This window comes from Camelina sativa, chromosome 17 (genome assembly GCF_000633955.1).
Source record: "Camelina sativa cultivar DH55 chromosome 17, Cs, whole genome shotgun sequence".
Lineage (NCBI taxonomy): Eukaryota > Viridiplantae > Streptophyta > Magnoliopsida > Brassicales > Brassicaceae > Camelina > Camelina sativa.
In genome coordinates, this window is record NC_025701.1 from 15634155 (window position 1) to 15660075 (window position 25921).

General features: G+C 36.5%; 4 protein-coding genes across 5 annotated transcripts in view; 2 read left to right on the forward strand and 2 right to left on the reverse strand.

The window, feature by feature from the left end:
• LOC104757330 (chlorophyll a-b binding protein 2, chloroplastic) overlaps positions 1-437 on the reverse strand; it is a 2678-nt gene extending 2241 nt beyond the window's left edge. Inside the window, exon 1 of one of the 2 annotated variants that reach the window (XM_010480062.2) lies at positions 388-425. Coding sequence is in view for 1 of the 2 variants with exons in the window: in XM_010480063.2 (XP_010478365.1) it covers positions 3-386 (384 nt within the window). In the remaining variant the exon portion in view is untranslated. Of the gene's footprint in view, positions 1-2 lie in introns of both variants that reach the window. The other variant, XM_010480063.2, reaches the window with a different exon arrangement.
• On the forward strand, positions 1968-2965 carry LOC104757332 (chlorophyll a-b binding protein 1, chloroplastic-like). The gene has a single exon (XM_010480064.2). The coding sequence runs from the start codon at positions 2046-2048 to the stop codon at positions 2847-2849; it is 804 nt and encodes a 267-aa protein (XP_010478366.1). The 5' UTR covers positions 1968-2045; the 3' UTR covers positions 2850-2965.
• On the reverse strand, positions 3071-10250 carry LOC104757333 (DNA-directed RNA polymerase I subunit 2). The gene is made up of 27 exons (XM_010480065.1): positions 9882-10250; positions 9698-9783; positions 9486-9605; positions 9311-9387; positions 9157-9220; positions 8946-9016; positions 8751-8828; positions 8617-8662; positions 8327-8507; positions 8197-8249; positions 7880-7953; positions 7669-7786; positions 7385-7478; positions 7077-7192; positions 6831-6958; positions 6652-6731; positions 6058-6299; positions 5815-5970; positions 5566-5730; positions 5415-5489; positions 5228-5331; positions 5061-5136; positions 4738-4866; positions 4516-4656; positions 4226-4438; positions 3824-4078; positions 3071-3718 (listed from the first exon to the last, which is right to left on the reverse strand). The coding sequence occupies exons 1-27, from the start codon at positions 10060-10062 to the stop codon at positions 3269-3271; spliced, it is 3573 nt and encodes a 1190-aa protein (XP_010478367.1). The 5' UTR covers positions 10063-10250; the 3' UTR covers positions 3071-3268.
• Positions 15365-18570, forward strand: LOC104757335 (transcription factor bHLH144-like). Its single transcript, XM_010480067.2, has 4 exons — positions 15365-15699; positions 16297-16458; positions 16708-16881; positions 17064-18570. Exon 4 carries the CDS (start codon positions 17471-17473, stop codon positions 18233-18235), a length of 765 nt encoding a protein of 254 aa, XP_010478369.2. The 5' UTR covers positions 15365-15699; positions 16297-16458; positions 16708-16881; positions 17064-17470; the 3' UTR covers positions 18236-18570.

Here is a 25921-nt window from a genome sequence, read left to right on the forward strand (position 1 = left end):
GCCTCTCCGAACTTGACTCCGTTCCTGGCCAAAAGCTCAGGGAAGACGCAGCCAAGGGCTCCGAGCATGGCCCACCTGCTGTGGATAACTTCTAGCTCACGGTTCCTGGCGAATGTCTCGGGGTCAGCAGAGAGTCCGGCGGTGTCCCATCCGTAGTCTCCGGGGAACTCTCCGGTAAGGTAGCTTGGTGATTCGCCGGAGAATGGGCCCAAGTACTTAACTCGGTCGGATCCGTACCATGGGCTGCCTGATGGTCCCTTTGGCTTGGCAACAGTCTTCCTCATTGTCACACGGCCGCTTCCGAGGACTTCTGAGGCCGCTGGAGAAAGATTCACAGCCTTTCCGGCGAAGGCAGGGGAGGAGAGAGCCATTGTTGAGGCGGCCATTGAAATGTTTTTGTTTTTTTTTATTTTTGGGTGACTAACTTGTGAGTGAGAGTGATTGAAAATGTTTATGTAGGTTTGGATTATATAGGGATATTGCGAGTAACGTTTGTTATCTCTGAAGTAATCTTTATCTCTTTAGTCATTGGGTTTATGAGATTTTGGTTTTATCGTTTATTGATCTTACGTGGCATGTCTCTAGTCCACCAGCTTTTACTTTGATTTTTTCATTGCAGCCAAAGCATTTTGTGACCACATGTAATGAGCCGTCGTATACTTTAACGATAACACCCTCGTGACTTTGCTTTGCATAAGAACTTAAGTTTGTATGAATTTGTGTGGTTTGGTCATAACTTTAAGTAAAAATACACTCTGAGTCTGAAATAGTGACATTGATGATAAAAACATTATATTAAACTAGCTTTATAAAAAGCATTTTGCCCACATGTAATTTTTAAATTATGTTTTGATCATGACTATCAAACACTATTTTGGGGCTGAAAGCACTCTCTAATATACATATTACATATCATTACTTTGATCACGACTATCAACACTACGAAGCACTCTCTAAGTTTTGAGCTGAAAGCTAACAACACTAATTAGTACACTGTGCATGCATTCTTTTATGCTCCAAATTCAAAATGTTGACCCATGATCAAGAAAATTTCAAGTGAGAAAGTTTTTAGAATCCTTTGAAAGCTTTTGTAATCCTTTGACCTTATATTGTTGTAAATATAGCCGTTGTTGGGCTTATCTACGTTATCAGATGGACTGTTACGTTGGCTTAATGTGGCCGTTGTTATAGCCGTTCGAAGATTGTTAGGGAGAAACTGACTTGTGGCTATGATGAGTCTATGACCTTGACTCGTGGTTATGGAGTTGTCTTGTGACCATGACAATCACCATGATCTGGTGGATTCCACTTTTGTCCTGACATCAGTGCATTAGACATTATTATTATAAGCCGCTAATAAAATTACAGGTCATTGTTTTCCTACTTCTTGTGATATATACTATGGTCAATATAGGGTTTTAGGAGGTTATATACAATTTCTTATGTTTTTGAGGTTAAGTTTGAATACATTTCTGCACTTTAGATAATTGTCCCCATTACTTTTTTATATAAACTTGATAACCTATTTATCTACTTTGTTTTAATTGTCTATATCTAATGAATTATTATTATTTGTTTTTTTAACTTTATAAGAAAACATTTAGGGAAAACAGCATATACATAGAAAAGGTTGACCAGCTGTCAAAAAGATTCAATAAAATGTAAAATGTAATTATCCTTAGTTTTGTTTGTTTGATAGTCTCAGGATTTCAAAAGGATAGAGAAATCAAGTCTTATACGTGTCACGTCATGAGTGGGTGTTTCATCATCCCTGAAACGCACCAAGATATCTTAAGACACAAATCAACTGCGAATCTGCAAAGTGCGAGCTATGAACCACGTAAGCAAACAAAAAATCTTAAGTCTCAAAAATAGTTGTGACCAGCCAATAGAAACTCAAGAGATTGATATTACAAGATAAGACGTTCTTTAGATTTTTATATTATATATACCTGAAAACTCCATCGATCCCAAACCACCCATTTCTTGGCCTACAACAACAACTCTTAAACGTTTTTTTTACTTTGTGCAACACTTCAACCGCAATGGCTGCCTCAACAATGGCTCTCTCCTCCCCTGCCTTCGCCGGTAAGGCCGTCAAGCTTTCCCCAGCGGCATCAGAAGTCCTCGGAAGCGGCCGTGTGACAATGAGGAAGACTGTTGCCAAGCCAAAGGGACCATCAGGCAGCCCATGGTACGGATCTGACCGAGTCAAGTACTTGGGCCCATTCTCCGGCGAATCACCAAGCTACCTTACCGGAGAGTTCCCCGGAGACTACGGATGGGACACCGCCGGACTCTCTGCTGACCCCGAGACATTCGCCAGGAACCGTGAGCTAGAAGTTATCCACAGCAGGTGGGCCATGCTCGGAGCCCTTGGCTGCGTCTTCCCTGAGCTTTTGGCCAGGAACGGAGTCAAGTTCGGAGAGGCCGTTTGGTTCAAGGCCGGCTCACAAATCTTCAGCGATGGAGGTCTCGATTACTTGGGAAACCCTAGCTTGGTCCACGCTCAGAGCATTTTGGCGATCTGGGCCACTCAAGTGATCTTGATGGGAGCCGTTGAAGGCTACAGAGTCGCTGGAGATGGTCCCTTGGGAGAGGCCGAGGACTTGCTTTACCCCGGTGGCAGCTTTGACCCATTGGGTTTGGCTACCGACCCAGAGGCCTTCGCTGAGTTGAAGGTAAAGGAGCTCAAGAACGGTAGGTTGGCTATGTTCTCTATGTTTGGATTCTTCGTTCAAGCCATTGTCACTGGTAAGGGACCGATAGAGAACCATGCTGACCATTTGGCCGATCCAGTCAACAACAACGCATGGGCCTTCGCCACCAACTTTGTTCCCGGAAAGTGAGCGGAGTTTTATCTGTTATTTGTTTCAGTCTTTGCTTCGTGTGTGAGAGGAGAAAGAGAGGTTGTTTAGATGTAAAATTTGCAAAGACTTTGTATGATTTGTCGTCATTAATCAAATAACTCTGCTTTTCTCTCATACTTATCTCTTAATATACAATGATAATATAATGAAATTAGGTTTGCTGAATTGCAGCAATCACAATTGAGCAACTTAGTTGAACATGTCACCAATCAAGTTAATGGTATTGTAGAATCAAACGCATTGGTTTTATCCATACAAGTCATCTTACACAGATGTTGAAGACAATCACTTTGATTCAAAATATAGGTAACGTTTTCCACTAGGGAATATACTAACGAAGCAAAACCAAAAATGATTTAAGAATATTATTCTACACACTAGTACATTGTGAGATCTAATTACTTTTCTTCCTCTGGTATTAAATCTTCATCGGTTGCTCCTTCTCTCTCGCTCAACTGAAGAGTCATCTTAATATTCATTGAAGCCAACTCTGCAGCCAAGTATCTGAACACATATGGCATTGCAACTGTTTCCATGCCTTTACTTGTCTTACAGGAATGGCAAGTTACCTTCTTTGGAGTTCTACCAGGAGGTAACTTTCCAGCAACTTGAATTAGCTTCTTCTGTTGAACGTTCACAATAGACGAAGTGAGCAAGCTTCCACACAGTGAACATACATCTGCAATGTGGTGATCTGAAGAAGTGTGAAGCCTGTCGTGTAATAGATAGGAAGCTCCATGAGCAAGTAGTGAGTCTCTTTCCATTTCACCAAACCGAATCCCTCCACCTCGTTTCCTTCCCTTGATTGGCTGATGAGTTAGTTGATCCACTTGTCCAGTGGACCTAACCTGCAAGCCAGAATATTATGATTCAGACGAAGTACTACGAAGAAGAGAGAAGTGCAAGTTGGAGACGATATGATAAAAGAGATGAAACCAGAGGGGTTGCAAAACCTGGAATTTGTCTGAGACCATGTGACGCAATCTTTGGTAGTAAACAGGGCCCATAAATATATCACACTCCAGTTCTACTCCTAAAAGTCCACTATATAATTTCTCAGTCCCATAGTAGTTGAACCCTTTTTCAGTTAACATGGAACCGAGATCATCAACAAGCAAACTGGACTTGCTCTCCTTATCTCCATTTGGTTTTTTCATTGCATTACGAAACGGCGTTGCATCGACAAACTTTCCATGCAGACTACCTCCCTGCAAAAGCCGAGGATATAAGCATTATATATTATACTTCACTTACCAGCAAAATAAAATGGGAAGTTGGTTAAACGACACACAAACATAATATGCACAGCAACAGCGTCAATGGAACCCAAGAATCAGACAAATTTCTAAGGATACCTTAGCAGCAATAGATTCCAAAAGCATAGCAATTGTCATTCTTGATGGGAAAGCATGAGGGTTAATGATGAGATCTGGACGCATGCCAGTAACTCCATTAAACGGCATATCAACATCAGGCCACAATTGGGAACAAACACCCTTTTGCCCATGTCTACTACTGAACTTGTCTCCAATTATGGGGTTTCTTGCATGCCGGAAACGAATATTCGCCTGCCAAGAAACTCGAAAATAAGATTCTAAACAAATCATAATCAGTCTACACGATGATAGTTGGAGTTAAATCTCACCTTTTGAGGATGTTTCTTGCTTTTCATGTCAACAGAGACAAAGTCAACTATGACAGGGTCGGTACCTTTTCGCCTCGTGGTCCTTATTCTGCTAGTTACCTCATCATAGACACTATAATACGGCTCATCTGGATATATTTTCTGCGTTACACCCAACAAATTAGTCACAAGGAAACTAATATAAAATAATGAAACCTAGAGAGGAAATAAAGCAGTATTTACCTGCCCAACATATGGTAATCCATCAGCATCGATACTAGAATGAACTGATTTGTCAGCATGACTCCTCCTAAAACTTTTATGACCACTATCATATCGGCTATTCTGATCTGACAGATCAATAGTTTCTGTCTGCACGAGCATATAACAAGAGTTAGAAATTCACAGAAGCTTAAATTTCTGAAATATGTACTAAATTGATTGCTGCAACTACAAGACTATTATTCTCTGGGATTCATATAAAAATGAGTGCAGGGGATATTGACCAGGTTTACATTAAAGTTCCGGACTCTTAATCAAAAAAAAATGAGAATGGGAACTCGAACCTGGTATATTTGCCCATGGCACATTCCCCGCTCCACAGATGATTTGTTCAAAATCATAGCATCTTCCATATCAAATCTGTGAGACAGATAGGTGGAAAAAGGGATAAGAGAACAGTAATGAAAAAAAGCTTATTGTCAAGCTCTTATATGCAAAAGAAGTTTCTTACCCTGTATGAGCGAGGACAGCAACAATTGCATTAGTCCCTGTAGGATTCTCATCAATACTGTAAGTGGTGTATGTTTTGGTGCGCACAACAGGGGATTGAGGAGTCTGTAGAGAACAAAAGAATTTAATAAGACATGGGACCAAAAAAGACAGAATGTTCAAATGAAAATTGTACCATGTACTTTCACCTGCAAATGGTAAATCTTCTGGTCGGCACGAAATTGGAGAGCTTGAGTAGAGTATGCCATGGTTTGTTTCGCCATCTGTACAAGGTAAAATTTTAAGAACAACGTCCAGTAGCAGAATCTTTTAAATTTGAATCAAATTTCTAGTTAATACCTGACACTGATACATGTTACGCGGACTTTGGTTATGATCTGACCAAGGTGTAAGATTAGCAACCACACTTATCATCCCAGTTGGATGAATTTCTTCGTGAGTTGCTGGGCAAGAGTTATTCCTTCCTCCATTTCCTCCATCAGGACAGCTTATTTCCATAAAAACCTGGTATGGTAGAGATATATATATTTTTAATTTGATTGTACAGAGAAAGGTGGATATGATAAACATATACTTAGGATCTGCTACCTGTTCGAACGGTCCAATAAGTTCAATATTTTCAGAAGGTATAGATATATTTTTAACAGGCCTAATGAATCTTGCAGGACATGATGCCAAATACAATCCAGGATAAGATCCACCCATGCTTGTAGGTACATATCCCACTTCGAGATCTTCAGGAATCTGTAGAGTAGCATTCACATATATAATTATCTTCTAATGATATATTTTATGGTCAGACAAATACTGTTAAGAAGTGATATGCCTTACCACTGAAGGAGCCTCCACTTTCAGTCTCCGCAAATAGGAGACAACGTCCGTGACTACGTTAGAAGATAGCGTGCCTACAACTTGACCATCTAAAAGAACATGAATGACTTCTGGTGGTGCCGCTCGTACTAGCTTTGGCAATGAAGGTACCATACCCACCCCAACAAGAACCTCAACAACTGACTTTCTTATTTTCAGAAAATCTCTGATGTTTCCCTTTGAGTCGAACTGAGAAGTGATTCCTGAACACCATAATCAATCAGAACACAATAAGCAAAGTTGTACTACTGTAATAAAAGTACATTTTATGGTATGACGAGGGAACACAATCTACCCAAGTCTAAAAATTTATGCATATTAAATGCATCCGCAGAAAAAAAAACACTAACGATCAATAGAGACAAAAGGGAAACGAAATAAAAACATTTATCAAGTCTGAAATTCCAGTCTATAATAATTTACCTTGAGAAATAAAAGACACTCTTAACTAAACATGATTCTATGTAAACTCCAACTTGGTTTAGTGACATGTCAAGTAAAGAGAATAGTGAATATCACAAAATGATGTGTGAAGAGAGAGCTAGAGAAACTCACGGCTAGTACGAGTCATATGATTCAGTAATCCACAAGGTTCCCCATCAGGAGTGTGAACAGGGCAAAGAAACCCCCAAGATCTACAAGATAACAATGAAACAGGAAAAATGTGAAGAATACTATTTTGGGACCGCATTATCACATCTAGAGTTTGATGGGTACAAAGTGAAAGACCCTACTCAGGAAGCAGCTTCCTCACAGTTGTTGTACGAAGTCCAGCAAAAGAAGCACCTCGATGAACCGCCCGGAAAAATGAAAGGAAACGGAGAAAGTTCAATCTCTCAGCCTGAACAGTGTAACCTGCTCTCTGGTAAAGAATTGAGAATCTATATTAGTTCTGTTCTATCGAACTACATCATACTCAATGGAGATTAGCTATATAAGAAAAAAGCTTCTCAAGCAAGTGATCAACTAAAAGTGCTTACCTGCTGTAAATCCAAACCAGACTGGGTATTCATTCTTCCTGTCTTCAACAATGTTTCAATTGACGTACCAATACTCCTGGGAGGATTTTTGTTAATAACCTTCTTGACATCAGCAACTGCATTCAGTTAAGGAGTCATCACCAAGCACAAGACATTGCATTATCAAAATATTTATGGAAGAGAACAACCAAAAATTTCATGTAGAAAATAAATGTGGATATATCGAACAAATGAGTTCCATAGTTTCAACTTTGAAGGAATGCAGAGGATAGAACATTGAAAAGGGAAAACAGTAAAAGAGGACTTACGGCTTTCAAAGGAAAATTTTGATTTCGAGCTCTTGTTATGCAACTCATCTTTAAGAAGACTTTTGCACTTCCGCAGCCAATCTTCAAGTTTTTCCTAGATGACCAATGCATGTGACGTCAGTTAACTCATGAAGGAAAACCTTTGTCTAGTAAGCACAACACTTCATGGTTATGCAAAACAGAATTGTATATTTTCAGAAACATTTGATAATGACAAAATCACATGCTCTTATATAATGAGCATCGACATACATGTTTCTACCATATGGAAAATTATTGCATACCTTGAGGTAAATAGTTATAAGGTGACCTGGGACCAAAATTTCCTGATTTTGCAAAGAATCCGGATTGTCAGGTAAAGATGTCTGATCCACCAAAGAATAGAGCTTCTGAATTATGAAGCTGCAAAGCCAAAAAAAAAAGAATGTTGACCACAACCACATCAAAAAAGAAAATCAACGTGAGAGCCATCAAGACGCAAAAGTAAAAAATTACATGAGCAAATTGAACTTGTCGTCATCATTGTCAAGATGAACAAATATAAAATCCCTGAGCACAGCTTCAGCAACCTAAATATGTAAGAATGAAGCGGGAGAAGTAATTAGAAAGGACTTACTGCAGTTGTAAAAATTTGTTTACGAAATTAAAATTAATCAGGAAATCCAAGAAGCTAACAGCCCAATCTCAAAGAAGTTAGTTATTTACTTATTTTTGTTTAGAAATCCTACTGCAAAGAAACCTTTTTTGCAAACAAAACCTCTATTGTAGTAATGAACCAATAAAGGAGGTTAAGAGTGATCAAGAAAACTTACAGTAGGATATTTTTCTTTTTCTAACCCATCAAGAACAGGCTGAAAATGTTCTCCTGTTGGTTTTAGAAGTAAAACATTAGCTTACTAGTTTTGAGATAAGAATACATAAACACTGAGACAGTTAGATCACCTAAGTGCTTCCGGCACTGTTCCCGGGTAAAAAGACCCAAGTCTCGCACTTCATCAAGAATAATTTTGGCTCTCTCACGAACGAGTTGGGTTCCAATAGCTCCATCGCCTCTTCCATAATTCTCATTGTAGCAACAGTTTAGGCATTTATATATTTCCTCATCGTTGGTTTCAGTGAGAGCCTAGGAATATATGAGGACAGATAAGAAAATTTACCAACAGAAAACACTTCGCCTTAAATAACATGTTGTTCTCATGACATAGGGAAAGATACATTAGAGTCACTAATACCTTGAGAACAAGACCGACAGGAAGCAAATATTCCCTTCCTCCTATCCTGTGTCCATTAGAGATAAGTTTAACGTGTAGCTCAAATTGTAGGTAATGTCTTCCATATTCCACATGTCAAGTTAACTAAAACTCACCAAAATCCAACTCTGGCACTTCCATTGCGAAGATAATACAGTTTAACAGTGACGGATGACTGGTCGTCTCTTACACACCTATGAATTAAGAAGAAGAAAACCGCATGAAGAACTCTTTACGATATATTGCTACTTTAGGTGAAGATTGGCATTTATTATATGCAAGATCATAACAAAGAGATAAAATTCACATACCTAATGGCAACTGCCTTGTCACTGTATCCTTCCCGACGATCACGGAATGAGCTTCGGATCATACTTGTTGGCTATCATAAGAGATTCTTAGTCAGTTATATTAAGAGAGACATGATACAAGCAACTTCATGGGAATACACTATACTCATAAACTTTATAAGCAAAACACTATACTCATAAACTTAGTCAGTTAAAAGCCGAAGTAGCTTACATGGTTTCGCTTAGGTGCAATAACACATCGGAACACTCTCTCGATCCCATTCAAAACAAAGTACCTATTTCAAGAAAAGCTAAAATTATTATCACAATCGACTAATAGAAAGAAAAATATATCATAAACGCATAATAAATGGAAGAGCGTTTACCCTCCCATTTCAGAAGTTGACTCTTTACACTTTAACAGTTTCCGGCAATCAGCACCTCTTAAGCTGCAAAGCTTTGACTGCAATAACAAAGTACGGAGATAAATTTCCATTAGGCTTCATAAATAAAGACTTGTAATCATAATAAGCAAAGAAAAGAAGAGAACAGAGCACCAACCATAAGCATAATGGGAAATTGGCCAAAATCAAATTTGTCTCTGACAACAACTCCATCATTATACTTAAAGCAAACATCAGCCATAAAGGCTCCTGTATACGAAATCTTCGCCTGCCTAGCCTGTTTAATCAAGAAAACACAAAAAAAAGGTATTAACACAACCAAAAAGTATAAACCTTTTAATAAGCCAGAAACAAGTTCAAACACTTTACCTCAAAGGGAAACAAAGAATCTTTCCTTGATGTTGAACTCAAACTCTCCTTCTGAGGAGCGAATACTACAGGATTCTCTAACCAGAGTAGCATACTTGTCAAGGGAATCACATTCACAACACTAAATTCAACATTATAACAGCGCAAACCAAAGATACTAAGACAATAAATAAAAAAAGGATATTGCTCAAGTTGTTGTCGGAGTCTGAATCGTAGACAGTAACGGGTTTGATTCGATTGAACATAACATCGAGACCTTTGTCTGTCATGTAATCGAACGACTCTATATGATGCGTGACGAGATTGTGAAGCTCCCTGAAGTCTTCGACATTAGGAACCGTCGAGTCTTTTGCGTTCACAACCATGATGATTAGGGTTTTTGCTCTCGAACAGGGATGGTTCTGAGGTTGAGGAAGCTGGAAATTAGGGTTTCGCCGTCACGGGGATGAACTCAACACAACGGAAACTTAAGAATTGAGTCTCGAAGAAGCTTTGTGATGGAGGAGAAGATGAGAAGTTTGAGACCGTAGGCGGCGCGAGAAAAAATGGACTAAGGGTTTTGGGTTTAACTGGTGTCTTAAATTTTATGTTTATTGCAGATAATACCCTTTATCTTTTTATATGTTATATTATTAACCACTACATTTTTTATCCAATGCTGTAATTCGATCAATTGGGAAGGAAGTGATTTGTTACAGATTTACCATTTTTTTTTTGGGTGAAATTTTAATGGAACTTGACTGTTGGTGAATTTTAAGACTTTGATTTCTTATTATAATCCTCATCATAACAATGTTAGTCAAGTTCGTTGGGGGACGTTGTGTTTGTTGTATGAGCTAGTGTGATTAGGCGGTTCCACCGTTACATATAACAAAATTGATTAAAACATTCAATTTGGGTTTTTTCCTCTGGCTTTCTGTTGGTCGTGCATGTGAGAGACAACACTTGTGGTTTGAGTTAAACCGGTTTGGTTGTAACTCAAACAGGTACAAAGAGTCGATTGAAGATCATTGGTTAAGTGGTTGTTATTTGATTGTCTTTTTTTTTTACTCTCTGTTATTCTCTGTTCTACTTTTCTAAATTCCTTTTCTAAACTATCGTCGTTATTTGTTGCATGCAACAACACAAGTCTGTGTTGGATGGTTTCGAGGATGAGATTGTAACACTTTCCGTTTGGGGTATGCAATGATTTAGTTCAGATGATTTTTAGGAGGACAGCAATAGCTTTTTCAACATTCAAATCAGAAGAATGTAATGTGACTAATCTGGAGTCGCATTTACAATAGGAAATGTATAGACTTAATTAAGAAGTGATTTGAGACTCAAGCTATTCTTTGGCTGAGTTTAGAATGGTTTCAAAGAAAATAAGATAAAGACTATCGCCGAGGAGGGGGATTTGAATCATTCTAGCCTTCTAGGAGGCAAGTGCGGTTGGGAGGATTGTTCCTAAACAAAAAAAAAATTGGTGTAAGAGATGAACGAAAGAGAAACACTTTCTACTCAAGGTCGAATGTTTCTTTCCACGGTGAGGTGTGTATAGTGTTTGAGGGTTAGAGTTGTGGTCACTTGATGTTCAATCTTATATAAAGCATAATCTCATGCTCGATGTTGGATCCCCTCCCTATTAGAAATAGTGATATATAAAATATCTCATATTTTCTACTATAATCATAACTTATGAATATGATCCAAAGTTAGTATATCACTGTGCCACAATTCCAAAATTATGTTATAGTCTAAATGCTAACATGCATTATTCTAATGCCGATTTATAGATATCCTAAAAGATCAAAGCAATAAACATGATGATATACCCTATACTATACTCTATACCTATACGCATCAAAACAATTTTAATGCAATAAGACTAGCCGTTGTACTTTACAATGTCTCACACTATATGCAAGTCAGTCTAACATCTTAAACGTAATGAATGTGTTTCAAAACTTACATGGTCCTATGACAAAGCTGACGTATGAGATTTTGTGTCACCTAATTAGATCTCTGTAGGGGTATATCGATGGGCATCAATGTTTTGTATGTGAGATTTATGTGATGATTTAGACGTTCACCAACGTAAACTCAAGTACCTAACCTAGGCTTTGGTGTGTCAAAACATAATAATTCATTATTCGACCTTATGATGTACTGACTCCAATTTAAAAGTTTCTTTGTTTAGGCTTCCGATTTCTAAGAGTGTAGGATAATATGATGATGACAACGTACCCATCAATCATCTTATCCAACTCGTGATGTATATTTTGAACATTCAAGTGGTCGGAATTATCAAAACATCATAATTTATTATTCTGATTGTATATTTTTTTTAAAAAATTGATGCATTCGATTTCCAACAGTAAGATGATAAAATAGTTAGAAATTAGCCATCGAGACCACCTTCTTCAATTCACAGCACTAAAGAAGGTAAAGAACCTTCCTATATAGCACTACAAGGCCTTCTGTCAACGCTAAATGGCTTCTGTCAGCAATGCATTCGGCAATTAAAGACTTTTGGATATTTTTCACTAAATGAGCAAAGACTTTGCCATTAACCAAAGATCATTCCGAAACACTAATTTTCCCTTTCCTTACAAGTCGATCCTCTTTTAGTGCTCACGATTAGAATTCCTTAGTTTTCTATAAAAAGAAAAAAATACAAGAATAGTTGTAACATTATAAAAAGAGAAAAAGAAAAAGAAAAGATAGAAAAAAAAATAGGATATCCAATTTTTTTCGTATAAAATCCATTCATGGCCAATATTTATTCAATAACGTTTTCTAACATAGTTATAAATACATACATCTGGAATTAATTAGGTGAATAATAAGAAACGAAATGAGTATAGCAAAAACGTACAAACAAAATGTTGGTGAAACTATGTTATTTTAAACTTCGAAATTTCTTTGTTTGGAAGCTTTTAGTCCTTTGTAGTTTATATCTTGGATAGTTGGATGATATTGGAAAACGCTATTGGGTCTGATTGGTGACCACGTATAAACGAGGCAGTTAAAAAATTATCAGTGATTATAAAAGAGACAGCTAAAAAAAAGCGGTTAAAGATAGTGGATAGAGAAAGATAGTGTGGTAAAAGAGAGCGGTTGAGTATTTAGATTGATTGGTAGCATTGCAGCGACTGAATAGTATAAATTATATTAAATTATAGAAAATTAAAAATAAATTTAATTAAATAATAAAAATATGGAAGATAAAATATTTATATATTTGTTAAAAAAATTACCAGGTTAAATCTATTGTAATGCACATGTAAAATTAAATTTTATAGACAGATTAAATATTTAATAATATAATAATTAAAAAATAAATAATAAAATAACACAAAAAAGTTACTGGACAACCACCTAAAACAAACGTATCATGTAGAGAAGAGTTTGCAATCACTCTTCCAACCACCTAAAATCTATTTTGAACGCTCACTATAACCACCAAATCTAACCACTCTTATGAACCGCTCTCTCCAAACGCTTTGTTGATTGGTGAACATGAGAGTGATTCATTTGCAAACGACTTTAATTAGTGTAACCAATCAGAGCCATTGTAATCTTAACAAACATATTACACTGTTATAACTTCTCTTCACTTGTTTTTGTTTTTAATCTTAGCTTTCTTTCAATCTTTTTCACTTGGCACTTGGATGTTCTCATACCAAAAATGTTTTGCTTTAGATTCTTTTCTTCTAAATAAGGCCGATAAAACGAATGCCTCTTTGTTGATGTTTGAAAAACACTTTTGTCTTTCGGAGCAATGCTTCGGTTAGTAACGATTTAATGTCTGTGGAATGAGTTGTATTGGTTCGGTCCTTATAGCAACACAGAGAACAAAGTTCCAAATTGTTCAAGTGTCCTACAATTTGTTTTTTATAATCAAAATGTCGTAACGGATAATCATAGAAATATCCAACGTAGTATATATAAAAAATTACCACTTCAATCTTATGAATTTAAAATACGAAAAAGAAGAAAAATAGAAACATAATGATGGATTTAGAAAGGAACATGTATCATCAGATCAAACATTCAGCAATATATTAAAATTAAATGAAACCAAGTGGAGGATAAATACATTTATTGCTTCTAAGTTCAAACTAATGTATATGGCATCGTTTCCTTTGAAGCTAACACTGTCCAAATCATGATTTTAATTAAACCACACGATTCATATGTAGTTTACACGGTTATTTTAATCCTCAGTATATTTACTGGCTTATTGCAGCCAAATGTCTACTTTTTTTCACCAAATATTTTTACTTTCTTGTTTGTGGCTAGGCCAAAAAAAAAACACAAGATATTTACTCGAATCCGCATGCCAAACATAAATTACAGCTCTCTCAGTTCTCTTTTGTTTTTTTTTTTTTAAAGGAAAAACTTATTATTACAGCTCAAGGGACAAGAATGATGAGTTTGGTTTGGAAATAAGTAAGTATATTCTTTGGAAGTATGGGTTGGGACAAGAGTTCCCAAGAGAAAAGAGAAGAGAGTGTCGTCTAAAATAATAAGTATTTGTTGTTGCTGTGAAAGAAGAAGAAGAAGAAGAAGAAAGAAGAGTGGTTTGGGTGGAGGTCCACAAAAACAAAAAAGGCTTTTCACGCGTGCTAAGGGAGCAATCCTACGGTCACCATCATGCCCGCATTAAACGGAAACCATTTGAGAATTTTGTTTCATCCAACGGCTCACACTACCCCGTGTTTGACTCTCTTCTGTCCATCCCCTCACGCGTGCTCCCCCAATCCATTACCACTATTCCTTACTACTACTAATATTTTATTTTCATACTCATCAAATGCTACACTCACTAACATCTCTTTTCATATTATTATTGTTATTTCAAATGTATGTATTCCAATTCATAAAAATAAAAAAGAAATCCATCGACATAGTGATTTACATGGGTTTTACACTGTCATCCTCCTAGTGTACTCCATCATTACATAATTTGGATTCTCATAAAAAAATAAAGAAACAACATTTTTTTATAAATTATTATATGGTTATTTTTTTTAGATTTAATTATGGATATTCTTACAGAAAATGCAATGATCTAAGAAATTTTTTACGAAAATGTCATTTTGCTAAAATATGATAGATTTCCCATTTTTTAACAGTTTAAAAATATCCACATTTATGATTTTTTTTTTTTACTAAAATACATATTTTATAACAAATACTAAAGTTTAAGAACAAATAAAATTGATTAAACACAAACATAACGTGTTAGACGCATGTTTAATTGTATTTTTGTAACCTAACAAATCGTAAATCCATATAATTTTAAACAAAATAGCAAAATCAGTAAATATTATCATGAAAATTGACAAATTCATAAATAATTCTTTTAAAATGTGTCATCTACTCCAAGAGTTGTTTTCTTTTTTTCTAAAATGTATTTTACTCGTAAAAAGATGAATTTTGTCCAAGATTGTGTTCCTATTTTGTATCTTGGATGAAACAAGGGAGTGCAAAATCGTGTTTTGATAACTCCAAAAATTCCCACTAAAAAGTTTAACATCTTTTTTGCTTACACATTTATATAAAAAACATGTTATTAGATTCACGCACGAAAAGCGTGAAAGTAAATTAATAATTAAGTTAAAAATTTTAATACTATATAAAAGACGATGTAAGTGAGGTGAAGGTGAGTGACTAGTGAGGTGAGTGTGTGTGAGTGATTTAAACCAAACCAAACCAAACCAAACAAAAACAAACAAACCGCACCAGAAAAAGAAAGCCACGCTTCTCTGTCACTTGCTTCCTTATTTCATTCCCCTTCTCTCTCTCTCTCTCTCTCTCTCTTCTTATTTTTGCCACACATCATCATCATTCTCTTCTCTCTATTAGATCGTCGTCTTCTTCTTCTCCCTCTCTTGCTCAATTAAAAAAAAAAAAAGAGAGAGAGTCTTCCCGAATTTTATCAGAACCTTCAAAAAAAAGCTTAAGTTTTTACGCATCATCGATTCGTTTCATCCAAAGGGTTCTGATTTTCTACGGTATGATGTTTTCTTCCGCCGCAATTTCTGACTTTTTTTTGGGGGCTTTTATTTTAATTGGTTTTTCGTAAATACTTTGATGGTCGTTTGATTACTTAAATAGCTATTTTATGGTTTATGATTGCTAAAAATTTGATTTCTTTGTTATTGAATGTTCTGTTCTTTCTTTGTTTTATGTTTTTGTTTTGTGTTATTCTGAATAAAACTATTCATGATCGATCTTTTCCCCTCGACAAGTCAAACTCTTTTGTTGATGTTTTGTTTCGTCTACGTGTTCTGTTTTTTTAAAGCAGAGTTGTTGAGCTGTTTTTATTTTGCTTTGTGATCACTATGGCTTTGAAAAACATTTTATCGTGGATCCGATGTTTATGTCTTTAGTCATGCTTCTGTGTTACTGTTAATTGTCCCCAGCAGATGCATAAAGTTGAACTCTTTTTGTATTTCTGAATCATGACATCTCCCATGTTTTAGTTTCTCTGTTTTGTTTTCCAACTGGTTTTTTTTTTTTGATTCTACCTCGAAGTTAGTGCCTTTCGACTTCATATACTAATATCTGAATAGAATTGTTGGTCCTAATTTTTTTGTTTGTTTGTGCAGTTTGTGGGAAGAGGAACGGTTTATTGGATACACTTACAAACTGAAGTTCTAATAGTGGAAGAACCAAAGATGCCGTGGACAGCCTTCTTCATGTTTTTCAACAGGACTTGCACTCGTCTCGTTGTCTTTTTCCTCGTTATTCTGTAAATTTGTTCCTGTCAGGTGAGCAGCTTGTCTGTGTTTTTGACTTCATTCCATATCTTGTGTGTTTTCTAGCCTGCTATTACTAAGCTATTCATGTCAAGTCTTTTTTTTTTGCTTTAGTTTTGCCTCATGATTGAGCACTTAGCCTTCATAAGTTAGTTATCCTAAACATTAACAAATGTAACAATTTGGTTTCTTCTTTCATTGCCACCTTATTTACAGCTTCTTTGAGTTTAAACAATTGGTGCCATTTTCTTGTTTTTGCAGGCGTTGTTTCCGGAATTCGGAATAGCTCTTTGTTTGTTGTGCTTATTTTACTGGTTTAGTGTGAGAATGTGCATTGTTGTAAACAAGAAGGGAAACCGATCATTGAAGGAAATAGGAACTTTTATGATGACTACATGTTTCATTGCTAATTACCAATCCGTTCAAGTTTGCCAGGTACATACATTGCCTCTCCTTGATTTACTGTATCTCCTAACACTTTTAACGCTTAGGCAACACCTATTTATGTCATTTAAAAGAACTTTATCCTCTTGATGGTATGTGTATAGTCTAATAGATGCTTATTCTAAACCGTAATGTGTCTGATATTTTCAACATTTTCTTATAAATCATTGCAGGCTGAATATTTCAGACAGTTGCTTAAGCCTGTAACGTAGTCTGTCGTCTGGAGTTTTCGAAATTTTTTGGGTTTTTTGAGCGGCTATCTACTTTTGATTTCGAAAGAAGTATTGTGAGGTATTAAGAATCTGGTTTTCTGAAGAGCTGTCTGTGGGGGGAGCTTCTGGTTTGGGGGGTAAGGGCACTGGTGGAAAACTCGTGAGATCTTTAGTATGATGGCCATAACTTGATCTAGCAGCATTGTGTTCGACTGTCAACTTAGTTTAGTAGTAACTGAGCAGCTGGAAGCTTACAAAGGCGAATCAATCGGTAGTAGAAATTTTGAAGCAGCTTGCAAGTTTGAGGTGTACAACTTGTTTTTTCTCTTTTTGTGTTTTCACTTTTTACCTTTGCACGGGATTTTCTGATGCAGAACAACAATCAGTATCCTCACTTCTCTGATGAAGTGGGTGACAGAAATATGTACCACAACCCGTATGCATCAGGGTCATCCTATGATGCTTTGTTCCCACCATGCGCAAAGTTGCCATACCATGGTGTTGAACTCCAACCGTCTGAGGTCTGTCCAAAGAATTTTGTCATCTTCGATCAAACATACGACCACAGCCAAGTGATGTACCATCCTGAGCTGACTCATAAGCTCATGAACAACCCATCATTGAACGCATTAGCTTCGACGTTTCAGAACGAGTATGCTGGGGGAAGTTATTATGGTAACTATGACCAAGAAGTTTCCTCTTCTCATCAAGAGGATCCGAATGAGATTGATGCACTCTTGAGTGCAGATGAAGATTACGAAGATGATGACAATGAAGGTCATGAGGAAGGTGATTCAAAAGAGGTCAGCACTGCTCGTAACTCTTACAGGGATTATGGAAACAGCTCAGCTGAATCTTGTTGTTCCAGCTATGGTTATAACAACAACAACAACAACAACAGCAGCAGCAACAACAACGCAAGGAAGCAGAGTATATCGGGCAGCGCTAGTAGTAGCAATGATGGGAAAGGACGGAGAAAAATGAAAAAAATGATGGGAGTGTTGAGGAGAATTGTCCCGGGAGGAGAACAGATGAATACAGCTTCCGTTCTTGATGAAGCTGTTCAGTACCTCAAATCACTTAAATTCGAAGCTCAGAAACTTGGCGTTGGACATTACTCGAACCAATCTTGAATACTAGCGATATCAGTTCTTCCATCGCATATTGTTACTTGGGAGTTACATAGGCCCAGCGCTATCTGGACCTCTCTCTGTTTATTCCTCCCACTCTCTCCTCTCTTCCTTTTGCAGGATGGGATCTACTACATTACATTGTCTCTCTCTCTCTCTCTCTCTCTCTTTCTCTCTATATATTTTGCGTTTTGTGTTTGGTATTGCTTCGATGGGTTTGCACAAGTGCTTAGTGGATTTGATTTGAGCTTTTGATTTTGTATTGTTTTAACTTTTCAATGTACTCATTTATGACAATGAACAATTTATGTTTAGTGATTTGCTTAGTATGTGACCAACTGTGTTATTCATTTGCTTCTTGTTTTAAGCATTTGATCTGTATGACTCACTGAAACAAAAGCAAATGAATAACATGTTTACTAACACATACCATTAACCCGGGTTTTATATACGTATCCACATTTCAATTCTTGATGGATTTTACTAGGTTAAACATAAACCGGGTTTGCAAATTGGTTTATGATTACCGAAGCTAATCTCAACAGAGAGAACAAAGAATTCGAACTAAAAAGTACAAAACAAACACAAAATAGATACAATTTGCATGGTAATGGATTCCAACGCTTTGATTTTTCCTTGTAGTTATATAACTCCTAACGTAGCAAAGATTCTTCACAATCCCAATTTGAGAATTGGAACCATCTCTTTCGATCGAGATGGTTTAAAGAAGGCTTCATCAAGAAACCAATGACGACCATCACAAAGCTCACTAAAGCCACTTTGACAGTAGATAGAACACATATCATAAGTTCATAACCGAACTAAGTAACCAACGGTACCAACTGGTATCTTGTACGGTCTCGATGCATCCGGATATAACATCCTCATCCTAACAAATGCTATAAACTCCAAAACCATTCCACCACAGTAGAGAAAATTCTCTGCAGCTACTATCTCTTGAAAGCTTAGTCCAGACAATAGCAACACACCTGAAGCTGAAAACAGAATCCCTAACAAAGGTGTCCCGTAACGAGACCTTTTCGCAAAGACCTTGGGAAGCATACCGAGTTCAGCCATTCCAAGTAGCTGAAACGAATCACTAGTCATCTCTGGTAAAAACATTCCCATGTTTGATGTAGCTGCCGCTACTTAGAACCCACAACCGCAACCATCTTCCACCGATGAGTTTACCAACCTCAGCTAAATAACCATCTATCCATAACTGACGATGATAACCACGTGTGAAGGATCAAGTGGATTAAAGAGTGAAGAAATATCAGGGATCAGTACGTGTGAATGACCACCTGGCTTGTTGACTGAACAAATGGCTGGCTTTGCACGTGAGAGAGATTAGGTCGAGCTTGGAGCAGAAGTTAAGAGTGTGTATAAATAAAGAAAAGGAAGCATCACAAAGAGGCACGATGAATGTTGTGAGGGGTTAGCCGACATGAGGCTGCTTGGGAAGAGAGGAACCCAAGGGATGTGAGCGAGGGTTGCCGATCTCTTATCTTTCACGTTTTCATTATCTTGCTTTGTAATCTCTTAGAGAAACTTGTTGGATCTTTGTATTTGGAGTTTGGATCTTTCATTTGGGGTTTTAATCAAGTATTATTCAGGATAAGCTTTAGATCATTCACAGTTTACAAGTTAGAAGCTTATCACACGATCCAACGGGATAGAACCTAAAAGAACGACAAAAGAGGGAGTGAGTTCGAAAGAGCGACAAAGATCACACCGTAGGACAAAGCCTTATGAAGGGTTTGCTTCGGGTTTGCAACTTCACCGGCTAGTGTACTAACCGAATCCCAGTAGTTAAGATTCCAGAATAACGTGTTTAGATACAAGTTCTAGTTGACATTTCCTAACTCCATCACTCACCATCTCGCCGGCTCGAGCTGCGGAATCGAAACAAGAGTCATTACCGCAAACGGAAGCATAGAGAAAACTCCCATAAACACAGCAGTCCATCCAACAATGGTTAGTCCTCTGTAGTTTAAGTAAGTTAGCAACAGAGTCAAGATTAAGATCGACGCAACTCTTGGCAATCCAGTAGCTAAAACCGGTACTGCGGAATTCAAATAATCGAACGGGATACAAAGCGTTATCGATAACCCCGCATAGCCATTTCATCCAACCTACTTGAAACCCCCAAAAGGTTCCTAAAGCAGAGGAGACCCAAACCACAAAACCGCCGTTTATAGGGAACATTGTGCTCAGCAGTGATTAGTGCCTCAGGGATACACCAAATGAAAGGGAGAAAGATGATAAACCCTAAAAGAGCTAACAATGGTCCTGCTGCATTCACACTACGTCCTTCAGCACCGAAAGGACCTCCTGAGACTTCGTAGAATATGAGGAAACCTAGTGGTAACATTGAAACTTTCTGAATCGAATTGGTTGCTGCTTTAGGCAATGAAACATCATCATCATCTTGAAGATCAGCATAAGCAAATTCATTCATGTTATAGTCTCTAATGGTAATAACACTTCCCTTCTGAATCAACCACAAAAGAAACAAGAATAAAACTTAAAACAATTGTACAAATTAACTCTTGAATCCTTGATACGAAAGTTTAAAACTTTTACGAGAGGTTAAGAAGTACGAACCGTGAGACTATCGAGGATTGTCTCAGGATCTTCGTCGTCTGAAGATTATCAGCAAAGATAGAGCTATGCTTTAAGAAGAAAACAAAACTCAACCATATCGTTATAGTTGGTCATATCTTGTGTAAAGGATTTAAGAAACTGTGTGTGGTTGGTTCTCTGTTTTGAGATTGTCCATATCACATTGATCAATTCAGCTGAGACACTTGTATTCCTGCTTTAGTGAGAAAGAATGGTCAAACACTGATACTTGTTTTCTATCTTTCCAATCATTAGCGATGAAATCTTATCTAGACCATCCTTCTAATAAATGTTATCGAGATGCATGATCTTGAGACAAGGTAAAGAAACAACAAGCTCTTTGATGCTTCACTATCCCAACTTTTGCAAGTTTTAAAAGAAACTAATGTCTTGCTCTTATACATGTTCTTAGACATGCAATCTATGATACCGTCTGGATTCTCGGTCCCAACATCTCGATGTTGAACTCCTCGATCAACGTGATCCACTCCACGAATCTGTCGGTACATACAGTGACATCGTCATACTTTACCTTGAAGGAACTAAACTCCATATATTTGTCCAAAGGAACTCCAAGCCATTTGTAAGATTCTTACTAAGGAACTCCACAGGATATCCTCTCTTAATCTTCTACTTTTCACAAAATTAGCTTCTCTTTCGTTCCTAGGGCTTTGTAATCGTGAGGCTGATACTTTGGCAAAGCTCACCCTCGAAACATTTATGTCGACGCCGGTTAACTTCTTAATAGAAAACTCGGTTTGAACAAAGAAAATGAAAAGATCTGTAAAATAACAAATCTGATTGGGGGAACATATTATTGTTGGTGTGCCGTGTGCGTGTACCATGTACCGTTCAGATTATCCGACAAACACATAGCAATTTATGTTACCAATCAAATTCACTATTTTGTGCAAGAAACGAGATCATTATTTATGTTACCAATCAAATTCATTACTATTTCTTTTAAGTATCAGTATCATTAGTTATTTTTTGCGTGTTTATTTTTTTACTATCTTCCAATAGTTTTATTGTTTTCCCATTAAAATATTTCTACTGATTTATTTTTCCAATTTGATCGTATGTTAATTATAGGTAAACAAAGAGAATGAAGAAAAAAGTAATTTAGTATTTATATTTCTTTGGTCAAAAAAATAAAAAGTATTTCTATTTCATGTTCATGAAAGCTATTTTTTTGGCAGCATTCATTAAAGTAATAATAATATTATTAACAGAAATAACATACAATAGAATCATAGTAATGTTCCAAAATGCATATAGACTTCATAATTATAATAATAATACTCAAAGTAATAACATACAACAATATCATAGTTAAAACAATATTAAAATTATGTAGAAGCATAAAGACTTTATAAAAACATTTGTTTATTTTTCTCCTGCAAAAGCTCTGAAATTATAAAATTTGAAAGGATTAGTAAAAAGAAAATTAGAATAATATCCTATGTCGGTAATAAACAAGTAACCCAGGTTGAGCATCATTAATTGTGTATTTAACATGTCTTTAAAAACGTTAATCCCCGCGCTATTCTAGGATAATTTTGGGGGAAAACTAAGTTGTACAGTGCAAGATCACTCTTTTATCTTAGTGTTTAAAGTTAGTAATTCATATAATCGCGACATGTGTCAAACATATCGATAATATTTTGACATGTGTAAAAAGAAATTTTCTTTAATAATTATAGGAAAATTAAACAATTCTAAATGCAAAAGAATTACAGTTAACATTTTTGAAAAGTATATAAAACCAAAAGTAATCTATTATATCACTAACTCTAATAGGAAAGTTATCTATTAAATTACTAATTTCAATAGAAAATATGTGCAATTAATAAGGAAAATATTTGCAATTTATTTGCAACTATTATTTATTATAATCTTATAGTAAAAAGAAATTTATACAGAAAAATGATTAAAGTATAAAAAGGTTTAATGTGTTAAAATTAGTGATTAACCTAATATAAGAAAAATAAGATAATCAAAATTAAAAATTAATGTAATTTTCTTAAGGTTTTCAATTGGTGAATCATTTGATAGCATATTCAATATTATGTTATTATATAAAATTTAGTTTTCAAAGTTAGTAACTCATGTGATCACGATACTTGTCAATTTTAACAATTAAAGATTTTGTCATGTGTTATACAAACATATTTATAAATTATAAGAAATTAAAAATTAAGCAATTTAATAACTATAAAAATATAATTCATATATGTAATGATTCTCCATCTTGCTGCTTCTAGTGGCCATTGTGAAGTTGTTACCTTTATGGTTAAGTTCACCACCCATCTGTGTGGACACCTATCGTTTGAGGAAAGCCAGAACCTCCGCCTACAGATTTCGTGAGGTAATAACATCTTCTCATCAACACGTCATGGTATGTTATAATTCTCAGTTCTTTAATTGTCACTCTTAACCTACGCTCATGCACCACATTGGTTGTAGCCTCCGTTGTGCTTCTTCCACTGCCTTGCTTCATGGTGCCTTTCTATCTGTCATACATGCTTTTAGCATATTTCGAAATAGTAAATGGACTCAGATGCTATTTCAATTTGGAAAAACTGAAAGCACTCATGGAGAGTATAGGATCTTCTGACTTTTCCCGTCCGTATGAGATTCTTGCTTACAAGAAAGTCTTTGGGTGCTAAGCTTTGTACAGGATAGTCTTACATAGTCTTTGGAGTTTAATTAATATGTTGCTAAGCTTTGTAAAGGATAGTATTACAGGATATATGTCTTTCTCTTTCATTGTCTAGGTTGTACATAGATGATCAATGTCACTGGTTATATATGCTTTTTTTAATTGCAATGATCTTAGATGTTTCAGGCTGCCATATATCTATTAACAGAGAATGAATGGTAAGCGTTTTGAGAATGCTTTTTGAGATGTATCTTATGAGTGAGTGTTCTTGATTAAGAACCTCACATATTTGGAATTCCGATAGATATTACTGCATTTTTATCATGGTCCATAGCTTTACGAATTAAGAATAATGGTTTCGATAACTTTGTTTCTTGTTGGAACGATCAGGAATAAGCCATTGGCCCTGATTGTTAGAACATGAACAACACAACATGACCAAGGTCCTAGGCAGTTTTGCAATTGAACTCAGTCTATAATTTTTCTTTTGTCGAATGCAGATTGCTCGTGTGATGAAGCTTACACTACATAAAGAATTTGAGGGATAAGAATAGCTTAACGAAGTCTCTTGTCCTTTTCTTATTCATATGATCAATTACTTCATTGAGGACTTTGAATCAAAGCACATAATGTGAAAATCTAAAACAGCAATGGTCATACAACTCAACTAAGAAAAAAAAGCAACAATGATGAGTATCATCAAGTTGTGTCAGTCCAAGCAGTCAGGATTCCATTCATCTAGTAAGGGTGATGGAGGATCAGAATATTGTTGAATCAACAAACTATGTTGCAACAGTAGTTTCATATCTGTCGCATGTGCTTTACTTGGTATATATCATCCCCAAGACCAAACTGTTGCAGTAGTGATGCTTTTTGGGTTTTGCAAAGTTGTGCTGAACCGAAACACTCCATAAATTGTATCCCTTTCATTGAGAATCGGCTCTAACATGGCCTCTACCCCACAGTCTGCAGCCAACTCTCTCCTTTGAAAAGTTGCAAGTAACTTTGCGGAATTCACTGTAAACCTCTCTGTAAGTTCCGCTCTAAGCTTCATATAGAGTAACAAGCTTATCTACTCTGCCAACTGCCATGTTCATAGGTTGCAGATCACCAATGATAAGCTGTTGCATCCTCATGTCGCCCAACACCCTTGACAAGTGAGATTTGTTATGTAGTGGAAGGCTCTAAAATCTTCTCCTCCTCTGCACCAATCCGAATCCAACTGTAGCCTGAAAACAAAAACTGATGGACTTGCCATCTTCACTAGATACTAAACCTGCAAAAGTGTGCAACTTATGAGCCAAATCTCCCCTTGATTGATCATCCGTTTGAAGCAAAATCTTTTGATGAACGTGAATAAAAGCTTCCTGCGTGTGTGACGAGATCACCACACATGTGGACCATGCGGTACACCCATTCAAACTGACATCTGCAATCAAGACTTGGAACTAAGCCAGTCTCTTTTCTGTACCACAAATTGACCGGAGTAACCCACTTAAATCCTGATACATTCAGTGAGCTTTGAGGATACAATCAGTGGGCTTTAAGGTCCAAGAGTTTCTTAGTAGTTGCTAAGCTTTATCAATTAACTAGGGTTGAGTCTAGGTAGTGTAAAGTAACTATGGTTTGGTTAGGGTTCTCATGAGTCTCCACTTATATAAGTTGTCTAAGAGAGTATGAGGGGATTATCGAGTATTTGGTGAGGTCTTTTAGGGGGAGTGGGAGGAGCTCCATTAACAAAATCCTCAGTTCCTTTTGTAATTCCAGTTCTATAATCTATCAAGTCTATTTTATATAAGCGAATCGTATCAAATCCATAAACTATAAGCAAGTCCCCAAAATTATTTTTTTCGCCTCCATACTTTTTCACACCAGGACTCTCTCTTCTTGTCAAGTCTCAGCCTATCCAACCAAAGTTCACACATAAGTGTAAAAATATAAAACTCGATTGTGTATCATCCTTTGGTGAACTCTAATAAAGTCTACATTGACATCTGCCCATAGCACCTCATCTTCTGTGCATCGAATCATTGTATACCCAGTCCTGTAGAAATCACATAGATGCTCAGTTCCAACACCACGAAGGAGCTTTGACAAACACCTCCTATTAGGCACTGTAGCTTCTGCAGAGATACTCAGAGCCAAAAATGCAACCTGGCCCCCAATAAACTGTTCAATCGATAGAGGAATCTCTGAAATCTGCTTCAGTTTTCGGAGCAACATCCATAAACTGACTAGGAGAGGGAACTGGTAGTACGAATAAATGCATTTGTGACAATATCTTCACTGTATATTTGTTTAAAGAATACACTCCCAAAAACTGCAACCTCTGTGCACCAAACTCTTGGTGAATGCACGTATCAACGTTTCATCCTCCACTTGTGGCCTGAAGCTGCATAATT